We start from the raw sequence: 15,526 nt of genomic DNA, 5'->3' as shown, positions 1-15,526 counted from the left end.
AGAGATGGTGCGATGGATTTGTGAGGTATCATAGAGAGAGTCATCTGGTCGAAACTGTGGTACGATCAACATGGTTTATTGAACATATGGGGGAGTCTGTGTGGGCTTTTTGTGGTTTTTGTCTTCCCGAGTCATGCTCGAGGTGCAAGGTCAATAGCATTCATGAACTATGATTCTTTTGAACATTTGTGTGCTCATTGTTACCTTAAAGATGACTATTGAGCGCTATATGTTAATGGTACAATTGCAAATACAATTTCAGCCGACTGTATATCACTGAAATATCAGCATTAGTCAAGAATATTCTTGTCATAATTTATTAATAATTTAAATCCCACGCACAATTCACTTTGTTGTAATTCAGAGCAGCTTCCTAATTAGAAAGCCATTCTGCAGAATCCCATAGGAACAAGTGACAACTGTACACGTGTCAACATACTACACAATTGAGAAGTAAAAACAAAGGCTTGATGGAATAAAGGAAGACAGATTACCTCCATAATTAATGAGGTGTGTCTTTCACGGGTGATGAGGGCTCTTGGACCATAAGGACAAAGAGATGGATAAAAGACCAGAAAATGCTCTCATGGTCCATGGGGACAAGTAGACAGAAAGATGAAAGGGTCATTACCTAATAAAAACTGCCATGTTGCACATTTCTGCAAACCACAGAGACATTGAATCTCAACCTTACTGAACCAAATACATAATTCAAATCAACATTAATAAATGTTAGTTTATAAACATTATAATGTTCTAACCACTCTGCACTCTTGCTGATTCATGTTCAGGTTTAGGCAAGAAAACTACTCATAAAAAATGTTTTTTGCACTTAAAATGAGTATGTTGCTTTTGGTTTCAAATGGGACCCAAATACAAGTCTTTAGGGAAAGTCCCGTATTTGACACATCCGTCTACTTCTACTTCCTCCCGACGATTAAATGTTGCATGCCAATGTAAAGACCAAAATGCACTGTGTGTATAGAAGCATTTATACATATCATCCCTTCATGTGAGAGATTCCTTTTGATTGTTGCAGGGTTCATTTAAGCTTTGCGTTAGTCTGCTGACAGCATTTGCCTACTTGACAGAAACAACTGCACTTCAAGCCTTTCTCTCTTTTTCTTTCCACTATTCTTTTCCATTTCTTTCTGTCATCTCCCATCTTTGTCATGTGATCAGCATTTTAAGGACGGATCAATCTTCAATCCTTCACACCTCAAATGTCACACTAACACAATTAAAGTGAATGTTTTTCTGTTAACAAGGTCAGTCACACCGAAGACATGTTGGTAACACCAGTGTTTATCTTGTTACACCTTTTCCATCTGCTTGCTGTGGAGGAGACAGGAAATCACAGTTATTTCGCCACTTTTAGTTTATATCTTCTGAGAGACCAAGCAGGCTTTAGACTAAAGCTTCAGAAGATTGCTCAATGGCACCTGAACAGAAGGTGTCAAATGAGACAACATGTATTACCTTGTTGTCAGTTGCATGCTCTAGAAGGCAACATCTGCCCAGGTTTAACATCATTATTAGAATTAGAATGTTTCAATAGTGTATATATTTATAATAATTATACTTTCAAGAGCATCACTGTCATTTAAAGTGAGACTACTTATTGGTATATGTAATTGATCAATTTATTTACAGTCCAATTCAAGATCGCCAAAACCAGAAAGCTAAAGACCAAATCAATCATGGTGGCAACATTTAAATCTGCTGCTGCTTCAGAGAAAATAAGTAGAATACTGTTTTGTGTACAAAAAAAATAATACTGCTCTGATGTGTGTGTCCTAATTTTATATCAATTGTACGTCCTTGTTTTGATGTATTCAGTAGTTTTAGTGTTCTCAAGGTTAAACTGAGCAAACTGAGCCAGCGCAATAAAAATAAAAATATATACTATTTACTTTTCGAAGACAACCGGCTCTGAGTAAAGTCCTGTCATGGAGCTTTAAATGTGTCCGTACAGACCCAGATTGCAAATCACGTCGATAGTAAGTTCAGTCGGGAATTCTCTTGTGGCAACTTGTGAAATGCAGAGAGAGTATGCAAATGCTGACGCCACACATGCAGAAAGATGTATGCTTATGCACATGCACACACTTCAGTTATAGTCTATATTTAGTGTGGAGTCAGCAAATAGATTATCATTGCCAACTAATCAATTTTATTGGAAAGTGAGAGAGAGAGAGACAAAGAATATAAAAAAACAGGTTGGAAGGCATGTCTTTGGTGTTAAAGTTTAGCTGAGTCCGTGCTACTAGCAGTTCAGGAGTCCGGACGTTTACCCCTGTAAAAGGTGTTCTACAGTGTCATATCTCAAGGTGTGTGTGCGTGCGTGTGTGTTCTTGTTGTGTGTGTGTGTGTGTGTGTGTGTGTTTGTTTGTTCGCAGCAGAGTGATGGCCACTATCTGTACTTTTCATCAGAAGTCAGTCGAGTGTGTTGAGCCATCTCTCTCTCTGGAGGACAGATCCATATCAAATCATAATAGATGGCGATCCTATTTGAACGATGAATCAAAGCTGAAGCACGTCTCACAGAGGAGCAGAGACATATCACATTTGACAGCGGCGGCATTGGATGACAGCAGGTCAAGTGCCCACGCACACATACACAAGTGAACAAGCATGTGCACTTGCACAGGATGCAGCATTTCTCTCTGAAAGTCAAGTCTATTTCACAGTGTCATGGCTGCTCTTACACACCATATCCATTGATAAAGTTATCCACTGATAACTAATGTGTTTCACTGTTGTGGGTGTCAAGTCTAGAAAATGTGACAACACACACACACAATACCTGGCAGAGCTGTAAAGCATCCCTCTCTCTGGGCATGACTAATCACACGCCTACCTTTGCACCACAGCGCCCCAGTTCTGTTTTTTCCCTCCATGTTGTACTCTCCACTTGTCTCTCAGCATCACTGCCCTGTATAACTTGACAATGGAAAAATATCATATACGTATACAATATAATAATATAATATCTTTTTGGTTTTAAATAATTTCACTCAGGCTGTTATGTCCGATATAAGCATTGAGAAGGAGAGAGAGGTGCTGGTGACTGCAGGTTGAGCTTACAGTCATGCTCGTGAGCCTGATGCAGTTCTCAATGTTGATCAAATATTATTGATTTTATATTTCATGGGTTAGCATGCATAACCACTGCCACAATTATTTTGTATGTTTTCATTTTTATTTAATGTACAAGCGGTGCATATATCTGCAGAATTTAATCTCTGCTTCCTAAAGTATAGCTCAGTAGCCAACAATCTGGCTTCAATTTTTGTAAAAAGTATGAGACCCACAGCTGTAAATCATACGGCTGAGTTTACAGCTCTGGGGAAAGTTCCAATGCATAACATAGCAGTGACATTGATAATTCAGTACACCCAGTTCAACTAGACACTTCAGTGTTTAGGATGCATGTGTTCCTATACTATGAACACTCCTCATTCCTAGAATATGTGTTTATGTGTCTGTGTTTATCTGAGTGCATCGCTGCTTGTTTTGACCTTGACTCAAAGACGTGTTGTGATGAGCTGTCAAAGTGTCTTTGAAGAGCTTGTACAGTAGTTGTTTCTTGTTGTCTGAATTAAATTAAATTATTCAAGGCTTCCACTTTGATACAGAGGATGTATTTATAGCCATTGGTCTCTGCCTCCGACACTTACACGGTAACAACGAGCTCTCTGAAGGCTTTTCAACAAACCAACCAATTCTGACAGAGGGGAGGAGGAAAAAGAAAGACAGCAGAGATGTGAAATATATACTGGAATTGTTTGCTGGAGATGGAAATACAACGGGACATTACGACCAGAGTCACAGACACACAGTTTTTATAGCTACTCGCTAAGGAAGTCTTCTTTCACTCTCAAAACGAAGAATTCAGGAAGCATTTGCTGAGGAATTTCGAAAAGGCTTCTGCACAAGATGAGCGTTTCAGGAGCGCTTTTAATCATTTCCAGGCGAGGATGAGAGGGCAGCCAGGCCCGGCTCTTTTCACTGATTCGAGCTGGGAGACGGATCAGTGGCAGGAGGGGCGACCTCCTCGTCAAAGTAGAGAGGAAGTGGTAAAGATAGAGTGGCAAAAAATGGACTGTTGTCCACTCATGGTGTCAGATCTACCTGTGCTGTGTAGTCGAATAGACGGCGTGGTAACAGTTGTGAAGGCAGAGCATTCAAACTCCGCATGGCATGCCTTCTACTGGGGTAAGTCACTCCCTGTCGACTCTGTGCACGGCTGTGATGTCATCACACGGCTGCAGCAGAGGTCAAACAGATGGCTCTCTTGTAGTCATACTGCATGCAATGTTAAAATGATATCTTGTAGGAGAACCTAAAAATAGCATTGTCTGTAAATGTGAGAAACTTGCAATATGACTCAGCACAAGATGTAGTGGATGTAGAAAATGTAGTGAAGACAGAAGAGTTGTCTGTCTACAAGCGTACAAACGTTTCCATTTTTAGAAGAGTAAGACGTGCACTACTACAAATGACTCAAAGCTGAATTCAGTGCAAAAAAATACATTATAATTTTGGAAAATATTTGTGTAATTTTTCAAAAACATGTCACACAAAGAACTCATTAAAGTTCTTCTTTATTTCTACTTAGATGAAATTAAAAGGTTTTATCATTTGTCCACTTTGTCCTTTGTTCTTGCTTCCATTGCCTCTTCTTTATTGAAAGTTCTTACTGTCTTATCCCTTTTTAAATATAATCATACATCGATTATCAACTAAATTCCCAACGACCCTTGTCTTGATGAAATAAGAGTGGAAAGATCTGGCATTTTAAATTAAGACGAGCCAAAGTGCTCTTGACAGCTTTGATAAACTTTTTCTTTTAGTGGTATTACTACATTTCATCTAGTATTAAATTATTATTATTATTATTTTAAGCCTGTCTTGCAATGTCATTGTCTTCGTCTGTGCTTTGATCGAAGCGTCTTTTTTGAGTTTATATCCAAAAAGCATCTCTGCCGTATCTCAGTCCCGCTCTCTTTGCCTTTGTTCTTTGGGTTTGACTGTAAGTCTTGGTGTATGTTTAAATGTGGTGCGGCTTACTAAAGAAAAAGAAAATCAGTGTGATGTGACTTATCCTCTTCAGAAACATTTGGTCAAACACATGAAACATAAATAGTTTACCTTTGTTGACCTCTAGAGATTGTGGAAATGATTATTTTACTCCTTTAGAAGCAACAGTAGAACTAATGTGACCACCCCGGGGTGAGGTTAAGGCTGATCTTTGGTGAGCAAACTTTTCATAAACTATTTATTTTGGCTGCTTCACAATAAAATCCCTGCCATGTTTCACCAGTGGAACACTTGTAATGCGAAGCAGCATCAGTAAGATGACTTTTGCATTTAAGTCAAGTAATGCTTGAAAATAACTCGTTGGTATGTTGTGATGGCCAGCCTTGTCAAAGCAAAAATGATAATAGCTGTTTTTGAACGGCAGAGTGAAAAGCCGGCTGTCATAAAGTAAGGCAAGACGCTATAATCATTTAAAAACGGGATAGTCTCTCCTAAAAGGCATTTGTTGTGTTGCACTCAGTTGCACACGTTAAAAATGGGCCAAATATATGTGTCAAGAATGAAAAAGAGAGCTGGACAGAAGTTCAAACATGACTCCTTACCTCCACACAGCGGGCCAATCAGCTCTTGAAGTGGTTGTGAATGTCAGATGTCAAATTCCTTGTGTGTGTGTGTAGGCAACTATCCAGAACGGGACTGTGGAGTCTGCTTCCAACAATGAAAGTTAATATATAGAGACATTGTATAGCTATTACAAGAAAAATGCACCATATATATGTGTGTGACTTGACTTCATTTATTTATTTGATGTGGACATCACAGTGACATTAGAAGTTATAACATACATCTAAAAACAGATGCACTATGTTGAGTGTCTATTACAAAATGCTAAGTGTGTGTGTGTGTGCGTGCGTGTGCATTTGTGTGTGTGTGTGTGTGTGTGTGTGTGTGTGTGTGTGTGTGTGTGTGTGTGTGTGTATATATATATATATATATATATATATATATATATATATATATATATATATATATATATATATATATATATATATATATATATATTAACACTAGTTCAATTTATTAAAGTCTAAAAGATTATAACTTCAACCAAAGAAGGTCTCTGGACCTGTCATATAGGTTGTTTTTGAAGACACAAATCAGGACACATTATTTTACACACAATTAACTCTTTGGTCACTGGTGGCCGCCCGCATGCACTTCAAAACATTGGTACTTGCGTACCGTGCTGCGAACAGATCGGGTCCAATCAACATCCAGGACATGGTAAACCGTACACCCCAGCTCGTTCGCTCCGCTCAGCTTCAGCCAATCAGCTTGTAGCTCCGTCACTGCGAACAAAACACTCAACAAAGTCACAACTGTTTGCTGTCCTGGCTCCTCGATGGTGGAATGAGCTCCTCACTGACATCAGGACAGCAGAAAGTGTTTACATCTAACGTTGCAAACTAAAAACTCATATTTTTCGACTACACCTTGAATAAGGAAGGTAGCAGTAGCACTTTGGCAGCACTCAGATGGCTCTCACTGATAGCACTTTGTAGTTTGACTTTATTGAAGAAATTGTATTATCCTGATTGTTGTTGATCTGAGTTCGTTCTCACGGTTGAATGCACTTTTTGTAAGTCGTTTTTGATAAAAGCGTCAGCTAAATTACTTGTAATAATAATAATTGGTATGATCACATCAGTGTGTCAACTACAACCATCTATTTCAGTCTTGTATTTAATCTGTAGTCCCTGTCTTTTCACTTCGTTTACTGTTTTTTCCTTCTCATCTTTTCTTTTTGTTCTGACACCCACCACATTTATGAAGCTACCCTACATTCTCCTTTTCATGTCCATGTATGCACACAAAGGACTCAATTTTACTAGAAGAGATACCCATACCTATATCAAAAGTGTGTGCTCGTACAGTTCAAGTTTTGTCGCCTTTGATGTTAAATATAATCCTGCAGCTCCAAACCGCATGCATGGTTCAGTTGAATCCCCTATATGTACAGAACAGATAAAGATTAAATTGATACAGCCCCTACATGTAGTCCTTCTTTTGTACTGTTACCCGTGTGTGTGTGTGTGTGTGTGTGTGTGTGTGTGTGTGTGTGTGTGTGTGTGTGTGTGTGTGTGTGACCTCTCTTTCACACTTTCCTTTTGTAGCTTAACTAATTTCATCCAGAAATGAACAACAAATTTACCTTTGTTATGATTCATTTTTTAAATTATTTTTTATTATCTCACATACATGTATTTCAATTTTTCAGATTTTATGTATGTGGCAAACAGTATACTTGTTGTCTTACTATTCAAGTATAGAAATAAGGAGAAAGAGAAGTAAAAGAAAAACAAACAAACACACATATCAATAAAGAAACAAAAACAATACCATAGTAACAAAACTGGTTGAGAAACAGAAAATCAAGAATAGACACCGGAAGATGAAGAGGTAAAAGAAAAGGAAGTCATTGCTTTGTCCTCCCTGTTGAATCTGTGAAAAGACAAAACAGAAAGAAAGAGAATATGATTCTGTCTTTCTTTGTCTTTGAGGCCGTGTGGCTCTGGAGAAGTTGTTACACCACTGTCCAGCATTCTTCTGATTAATTTAAAGTGTTTTAGTATTCAAGGTGTAGGGAGCCCTCAGAGTTTACTACAAAACAACATGAACGAGGGGGCAGAACGAGAGAAGGAGAAAAGGAAAGGAAGGATGAGTGGCGATGTGGAAGGAAAGAATTAAAAAGTCAATGAGGCTCCCTTGATAAGTGAGCATCTTTGTGTGCGTGAGTGTGCATGTTTGTCTGCAGCTCTTATCAGTGGTAAAACAGCATAGGTTAATTCTCATTCAGCAGGGCTCAAAGACGGGGGGGCGGAGGGGGGGGGGGGGGGGATTGAGGGGTGCGCCTGTGTTGGTTTGTTTTTCCCTGCATCTGTGTGTGAGTGATGTAGTTCTTACGTCCTTCAGACAAGGACAGTGAAGGTGTTACACTTTGCCAAGACGAGAGAAGCTCTGTGAATTAAAACAGGGTCGTTCACAGCAGAGAACACTCGGAGAAGTAGCCGGTTGAGCAGTGACGAAGAGCAGCCGTTTTACAGCATTTGATTCAGCGTTATGTGCTAAATATGCTTTTGTCTCTACTACACACTGTTCACAGCTATCACCAGCGAGAACAGACTAACAGCTTATTCTCACATTTTTATGGATGAATTATTGCTCATAACACAAAACCTTTTGCACGCAGAGCTTTCATCTCTGGAAGTTAATAAAAATAAAAAAAAATCAATTCCGGAGTAATAGAAAGGAAAAACAACTTTTTTTGTCTTGACATATATTTCTAGTCACGTGGCGCTGAGAAGAAAAATATAGCCTTCTGGCACTGTTACCATGGTGAGCAAAATGAAGTGAAATATTATTTATTATTATATTCACTATGAATAAAGCTTTAATACATCTTACCAAAAGCTCTACATTCAAAAAAATAGGTTTGTAAATTGTCATTACAGGGTTTGTGCACATATTGCTCCTCCTGCGTGCTGTATCAGACTTTGAAATTCCCAGCAACTGATTCTCACCTAAGATAAAAGCATGTAAACCCTTTTGTCAAATCTCTAGCACTTCTATCGGTGCAACAGTGTGAACCACTTGATCACACAGCAGCTGAACTGAGTCAGTGAATTATTTTGACCAGCAGTTGCCCCGAGTGCTTTCCGAAGCCTTGAATGCTCAACACAACTGGCTGGAAAGCCTCAATGCCTTCGTACGTTTCTTTTCCCTCGTTTATCCTCGACTCGTATAAACTGCATTGGTCTTTATGGAAAAATGTGAAATGCATCCCCTCGTTTGCAAGAGAGAATTCCTCCCATGAAGAGTCCAACTAAGCGCCAGATGCTTTGAACAGAAAATGTAAAAGCTTCAATGAGCTCTGGTGTTAAGGTGAATACATCTTATCAGTCTATGATACAGACGGTGATTTATAGCATCTGTCCATCGGTGCAACAGATATCGGTGCAGAGGGCAGCTCAAAATAACACTTTTACTTTGACGGTTTTATTTATAATATAATAATGTTATGTGCTTGGCCCCTTTAGGACACCATTACCACCATCTGTGTATCTGTCATCAAAAGCAGCATCAACAGTTTAATGAAAATTATATTATCTCCAGATTTCTCCTTAAACCACATTATGAGGCCACTTCCTAATGTGCACTCCCAGGCATTTATCTTTCATGTTGCGTTCTCCTTCGGTGTGTTTACGAAATACTATATTGTTATCCTTCGCTATTGTTTGTGCATTATATATTTTGCTAATGTTCTGTATTGGTGGTTTGAAGGAGAATGAAAAACGGACTAAAATGTCGTTGGATGTCAATAATGTCTCCAAACAGCGACAGTTTTCCTAAAGCCAACAAACTGCCGGTCACTGTTTGTCACTGACTCCATATGGGTGGTTATCCTTTTATTATTTTACCTGACTGTATAACAAAAAGTTTATGATTGTGTTTGTTCGAACCTCATTATGATTATTTGCCCCTCTGACAGCCCAGATGTTGTAGCTCTGGTGCATATTAGAATATGCTTTCCCTTATTTAGTTACATGTGTTGCTAAACCACTATCCTGTCCTATGTACACCAAAATATTAATATAAATTATAATAATGAACCCTTATACAATACTTTAACTTAAGCAGCGGCCTTTACTGACAGTGAACGCCCTTTGTCATGTCTCTCGTACACTAAGTCTGTGCATGCAAGCGCGTGTGTGTGTGCAATCGTGTGTGTGTGTGTGTGTGTGTGTGTGTGTGTGTGTGTGTGTGTGTGTGTGCGTGTGATAGATAGAAGTAGAGTTTAGGTTATCTGTGCTATCGGGGCACTGCCTTAAGATGCTCTTGGCCTGTACAGAATAAATGACAACTGTGATAAATGAGCTGCATTTCACACTCTTCGACTGCATCTGGTATCACATGGCGTGCGCGCACACCTCGACTACTGTACTTTTTATTTTTTGCTTCTGTCTTTTTGTTTGAGCAAGGGCTTTTTTATGATGTTCAAACCTGAATGAGCACATGTGTTCAAAAGCTGACTGAGAGCTGGAAAGGACTCTAAATATCCAGGAGAAAAGAAATTGCTGACTCATCCACAACTTTATCCCCAAATATCAGCCACTTCTTTCATCTCTTCTTCCTTTTGACGACTAGGGCTAACCAAATGCCACGTCTTTCCTCCCAAAAACAGACGTAGAGTAACCTTACAAGCCAGACAAATACCAATCAGCCTTCACCTCCCTTTTCCGCATTACCTTAACTCACCTCACAAACACACCTACTCAGATGTTTTTAATGCTGACACTCTGGAGCATCAGTTGATGTTGTTTTTGGGAGGTGATGAATGCCCTTCATATTTATATACCCATTTTTTAACACACCTATAAATCCAGTCTCGGGAATGGGAGGCCAAAAGGAAGATGCCCCCTGTGTAGGTATTCTCAACCACCCGCTCATTCACAGGGATAAATGCCGGGGAAATCTGGAAAAAAAAACAATTCAGATGAACAACTAAAGGTTGTCTTGGAGATTTTTCGATTCGTTCTGACATGCATTTCATATAATTACTTTTGTCCACCCGCAGAAAACAGACAATTGTGGCTTTTTGTGTGGTTGCAGAGAACAGTAACTGATAGCATATAGCAAAGCATCAATAGAAGTTTCAGTACAGAAAAAATAAGATTTGCTCCTTGAATGCAGATGTTGCTATTGGACAAACTGGTGTCTCTTTTATTTTTTTCAAGCTGAATTTCCTCCCTCTATTATTGATCACTGCAGCAAAATCATGATTTTAGAATGAATCAAAATGTTCTCCTCTGGATAGACTTGATGTTTGTCTTGATGTCTGTGGCTAAGAATCCATACGATAAACACCACATACCAAGTAGGTCAGGACCGAGCGATTGGATCATTAACTTTTTTTCTTTTCCTTCCATGAAAATGTTTCCGAGGGAGAATTTTCCTTCCAACTAAAACGCATGACATACCATGGAGGCCAGTGACCATGAAGGTGACTCCGGTCATGCTCAGGGAAGAGATGGACCTCGTTATGGTAGAGCATGGTTGTGTAGTTTGTGGTGCATTCATTAAGAAAGCCTCCTTCAAGTGAGAGAAACGTGCTGTGAGGAAAGAGATAAGCTACACATTTGCAATCTTGTTAAAACAAATAAATGTGTAAGAATCAGAGAGATTGAGCTTCACACAAGTAGTGCTCTTGGAGAAAGAAGAAAACAACAGAAGTAAACAAGATTGTAAAAGTGCAAGTGCAGATAAAGAAAATATAAGTGTCCGTAGATACCGTCATCAGAGCTTCAAGTTGCTCTCAGCTGACAGCCTGTCACTCACGCACACAGTCAGACGGACAGGCTGAAGTGGATCTGAGGATATCAGCCACGAAAAGTCTGCTCACTTACTTGGATCTCTTTTCTCACTCCTTCCATGGCTGTTTCTTTCTCATACATACAAGACATGCCAAACAGCTTGATGAATTGCCTGTATTAGATAGCAGACAGCAAAAGTGACAGGAAACAGAGAAGCAGCGGGGACATGTGACCAAGGTTACAAGCTAGACTTGTGGCTTCATGCCATGTGTCTCACGTCACCACCTGGACGCCCCTCGCGCTCACGCTCTCACAGCTTTGCCCAATTAAGAGTTTCTGTGTGGCCTGAAAGGTTATTGGGGTGTGTAGTCAGCAGATTGCTGTTTAGTGGAGGTGCAGTGTGTATTATTAGGATGGGGAGAGGGCATCGATCTCTATCAGTACTCCCATAGGATGAATCCACCCACATGCTGACAGAAACCACATGCTCACACACAAACACACACTTTAATTGAGCGCAACACCGTCACCGTTTTAGTGCGTTTGCTCATTTTGAAAAGATCCCTTTCGAGGAAGAATTATGCAATGATTTTAATTTAGTTTCAAAGACAAAAGAAATTACCATGGAACAATTATACTCTGGTAGGTTATGATAAATGAAGCATGTTAATGATAATTACTTTTCTGTGGTAGCTTGATTTCTCTCTGAACTAACTGAATTAGATTTTTTATGACATTTTTACACTAACTGCTGTGGCGGAAACAGCCTTGAGAATTCAGGACTTTTGTGGATTTGTAAAGTCACAAGCAGAACTCACTCCTAACCAAAGAATAAACTGTCCTTCCTAAATCAAATTTAAGAAGTGCTGACTTTTTAATTCAAGTATGAAAACATGTATCATTTAAATTCTGTTTTGCAGAGACCCGGGAGGACCGCACTAAGAGACTGTTCAGACACTACACTGTGGGATCTTACGACAACTTCACGTCATACAGGTACAGCCTCTTTTCTTGAGCTACTATGCTGCTGAAATTTGCAGGTTGTGTCTAGTGGTGGAAACTGATCTGCACAAACTGTATTGCCTGAACGGAGGCAATGGACTCCATGTGAGGAGGTGTTGGAGCGCTACGGAGCTGCTGCCATCTAAAGGCGCAAGGCTGTTGGTGCACTTAGTTCTAATTGTAAAGTGCACATTATATTATATTACATAACTCTGTTTAACACTTTGTTTTGGTCTGGATGTGCACTGTGCTTGTGAATTGTTCTGTGCTTCATATGTATATGATTTACTGCCAGGATGTTCTTATTCAACCTGTTTAATGGCTATAGTTGTTTTACTCGTAGTCCATGCCCTTTTTCGTCTGTGTGCCCTCCCCGTCTCAAGCTGAGATGCATTGTGTAGAGAGTGTCAGTTTAACCTCTCCTCTAAATCAGATGTGTTGTCTGAGAGTAGAATAGCAAGCTATGTGTGGTTTTGTTATGATGCAAATTGCGGCTTTAATGCCACGGTGTGTCACATTGAGACACTGTGCTAGCCTGAGTGAGCATTGTTTCCACCCACTTTCTCAGCCTTTTATAAAATGTCAAATTCTTGCATTCTAGGCTTTAGTTGGATTAAATGTCATCTCTATAACCAGGGCTCTCGGTTTGTGGAATTAGCCTTACCACAGTCACACTCGCCTGTGATAGCGTGGTATGTATATATTTTTGCATTGAGTTATGTAGGCAGATAGAGGTTCTGAACAAGGACAGTGAGCGTATTGCATTAATGCGGCAGCTGAGATAAATTAATACACTATAATACACTATATTTTGTTCATAATATGTGTTGCAAAAGTAAATAGAAGGGTTTTTATGAAACCAAACCTTTGAACTACCTTCTGCAGAAAGGTTTGTTACGGATCTCCTGGCTCCAGAAGCAGGATATCTGTGTTCCCTTGGTAAGTCTGAGAGAGTGGAGTGTAACTAAGCTAATGGAGACTGCAGCCGCCTACTGAGTTTCAACCTGAACACTAGCCCTCTGCATCTGCCTTAGCTGTGACTTAGGATGACTGATACCGCTGAAATTCACAAAATACAACAAAACTCCTGGATTTTGTGAAGGTGTTCAGGCTGTACACTGCCAGCAAGCCCCTGAGTTAATGTATGATGTGAGAAGACTGGCAAATACGCAATTCTAGTTCTATGATTGTTTGTGTAGAAGTTTGAGGCTAAGGCATGTTGGGTTATAGTCATCTACACTTATAATCTTAGGTGCTGCCTCTTCAGGCCACCTTTTTATTTTAGAGTTAAATGTGATTATTCTACATTACACATGAACTAAATACCTTTAGCTTTTGTCTTCATCTACAGCTTTCACCATCCTAAATGTAGTTTACAACCATAACAATTCATACATGCCTCTTCCCTAAACATTACCAGTCAGTCAGTTTGATGAGAAAGACTCATGATGAATATTTTTTGAAAGCACATCCAGGTCATTTTGATATTCACTCTGCTGCTGAAGACTGCTTTACTAACTCGGCTTTGGTTTGGGCTCACAGGCTTTGGACATAGATGAGTGACTTGAATAAATGCATTTAAGTTTGTGCAGAGCAGCACAGGTTAACACCATCTAACAGCCTCCACCCTTCAACACTCAGGGAAATCAGGCAGTGATGAAGTGCTCACTTACTTTTGCCTCCTATTCCCTCTGTCATTAATCAGGGGATAATATTGCATCTCAGACATCTCTGTCAGATTTTTAGTAGAAGCCCTCCACACCCTCTGCAGCTGCAGTCTCATCTGAGGGATCAGCCAGAAGATTGATTCACTCTTAGGTTTTATCCCAAAGATACTTCAATCAAGAGGACTACCCCTACTACACTCTCTCTCTCTCTCTCTCTCTCTCTCTCTCTCTCTCTCTCTCTCTCTCTCTCTCTCTCTCTCTCTCTCTCTCTCTTACCTGTCCCTCTATATGTGTATATATGAGTGTGGCTTTTTCTTTCTCAAAATACTATTACAACCCTGCGTAATCCTGACTTGCTTGCTTGGCTTTTAACTTGATTGGTTTATAGAAAAGGAAAGGAAGTACAGGTGTGTGTGTGTGTGTGTGTGTGTGTGTGTGTGTGTGTGTGTGTGTGTGTGTGTGTGTGTGTGTGTGTGTGTGTGTGTGTGTGTCCATCTACTCCCACTTGTCAACGACCCCGACCCACCCTCTTTACTCTGCTGCCCTCCCTCTTGCCCCTTTTCTCTTTGTGTGTGAGGATGGTGTTGGATTCATACTCGCTCTCCCTGTGCTGTCTCCTCTACAGTGACTATATCATAGAGGAGAAGAATGCTGTTTTACAGAAGAAAGAAAATGAGGGGTTTGGTTTTGTCCTGCGGGGAGCCAAAGGTGAGACATGCACACACACAGACACACACACACACACACACCTTTGCCAAAACATTAACATTCATTACCAAGCTGTTTTCAACTTGAGAGTTTTGATCTGAATCACCGAGGGCGGCTCCGTCTGTATTGTTCCTGTGTGAGTCAACAACACCACCAGCTTCGGTCAACACTCACTGTGTGTGTGTGTGTGTGTGTGTGTGTGTGTGTGTGTGTGTGTGTGTGTGTGTGTGTGTGTGTGTGTGTGTGTGTGAGCGTGTACAAGTGTGTGAGAGCGTGTGTTTGTGAGAGAGAGGGAGCATGTGAGCGCGTGTAGCCCCTTTGGTGCCGTCATCCTTGGCTGAGCTGTCGGCTAGCTGTCCCATCTGTTCCCCACACATGGCGTTCAGCTTTAGTCGGAACACACTCTCATTTCTCTCATCTTTACTCAGGCTGTCTTTATTTTCGGTCCTCTCTGTTCTCCTCCACCTCCTTCATATCCTTCCCGTCCATTATCCTCTCTGAATATTTTCATGCCATCGCTTTCATACCTTCCGCATTTGAACCGATATCTTCTCTCTGCTCATCTCTATCGCCACAATTTCATTTTACTCGTGCACGTGCCAGCTCCCTGCTCACGCTGGTTACCATGGCAACCCCTTCTCAGGCACCTTGGCGGGAGTCTGAGTATGCTTTACTGCTCCATCACTCACAACCACGGATCTTGGCTCACCCTTCTCTCTTTCACTCGCTCTGTCT

General features: G+C 40.3%; 1 protein-coding gene across 9 annotated transcripts in view; it reads left to right on the top strand.

Annotated features, from left to right (window-relative positions):
- Window positions 1-15,526, top strand: part of shank3a (SH3 and multiple ankyrin repeat domains 3a) — a 127,239-nt gene that overhangs the window by 91,149 nt on the left and 20,564 nt on the right. For all 9 annotated transcript variants that reach the window (XR_011080116.1, XM_068603195.1, XM_068603194.1 and 6 more), the window contains 2 exons: window positions 12,335-12,410; window positions 14,709-14,791. Coding sequence is in view for 8 of the 9 variants with exons in the window: in XM_068603195.1 (XP_068459296.1) it covers window positions 12,335-12,410; window positions 14,709-14,791 (159 nt within the window). In the remaining variant the exon portion in view is untranslated. The remainder of the gene's footprint in view (window positions 1-12,334; window positions 12,411-14,708; window positions 14,792-15,526) is intronic.

The sequence above is a fragment of the Clinocottus analis genome, unplaced genomic scaffold (genome assembly GCF_023055335.1).
Source record: "Clinocottus analis isolate CAN_PGR_092001 unplaced genomic scaffold, fCliAna1.0.p SCAF_6, whole genome shotgun sequence".
NCBI classification, from domain to species: domain Eukaryota; kingdom Metazoa; phylum Chordata; class Actinopteri; order Perciformes; family Cottidae; genus Clinocottus; species Clinocottus analis.
This window is presented reverse-complemented; position numbering and strand designations above follow the sequence as displayed.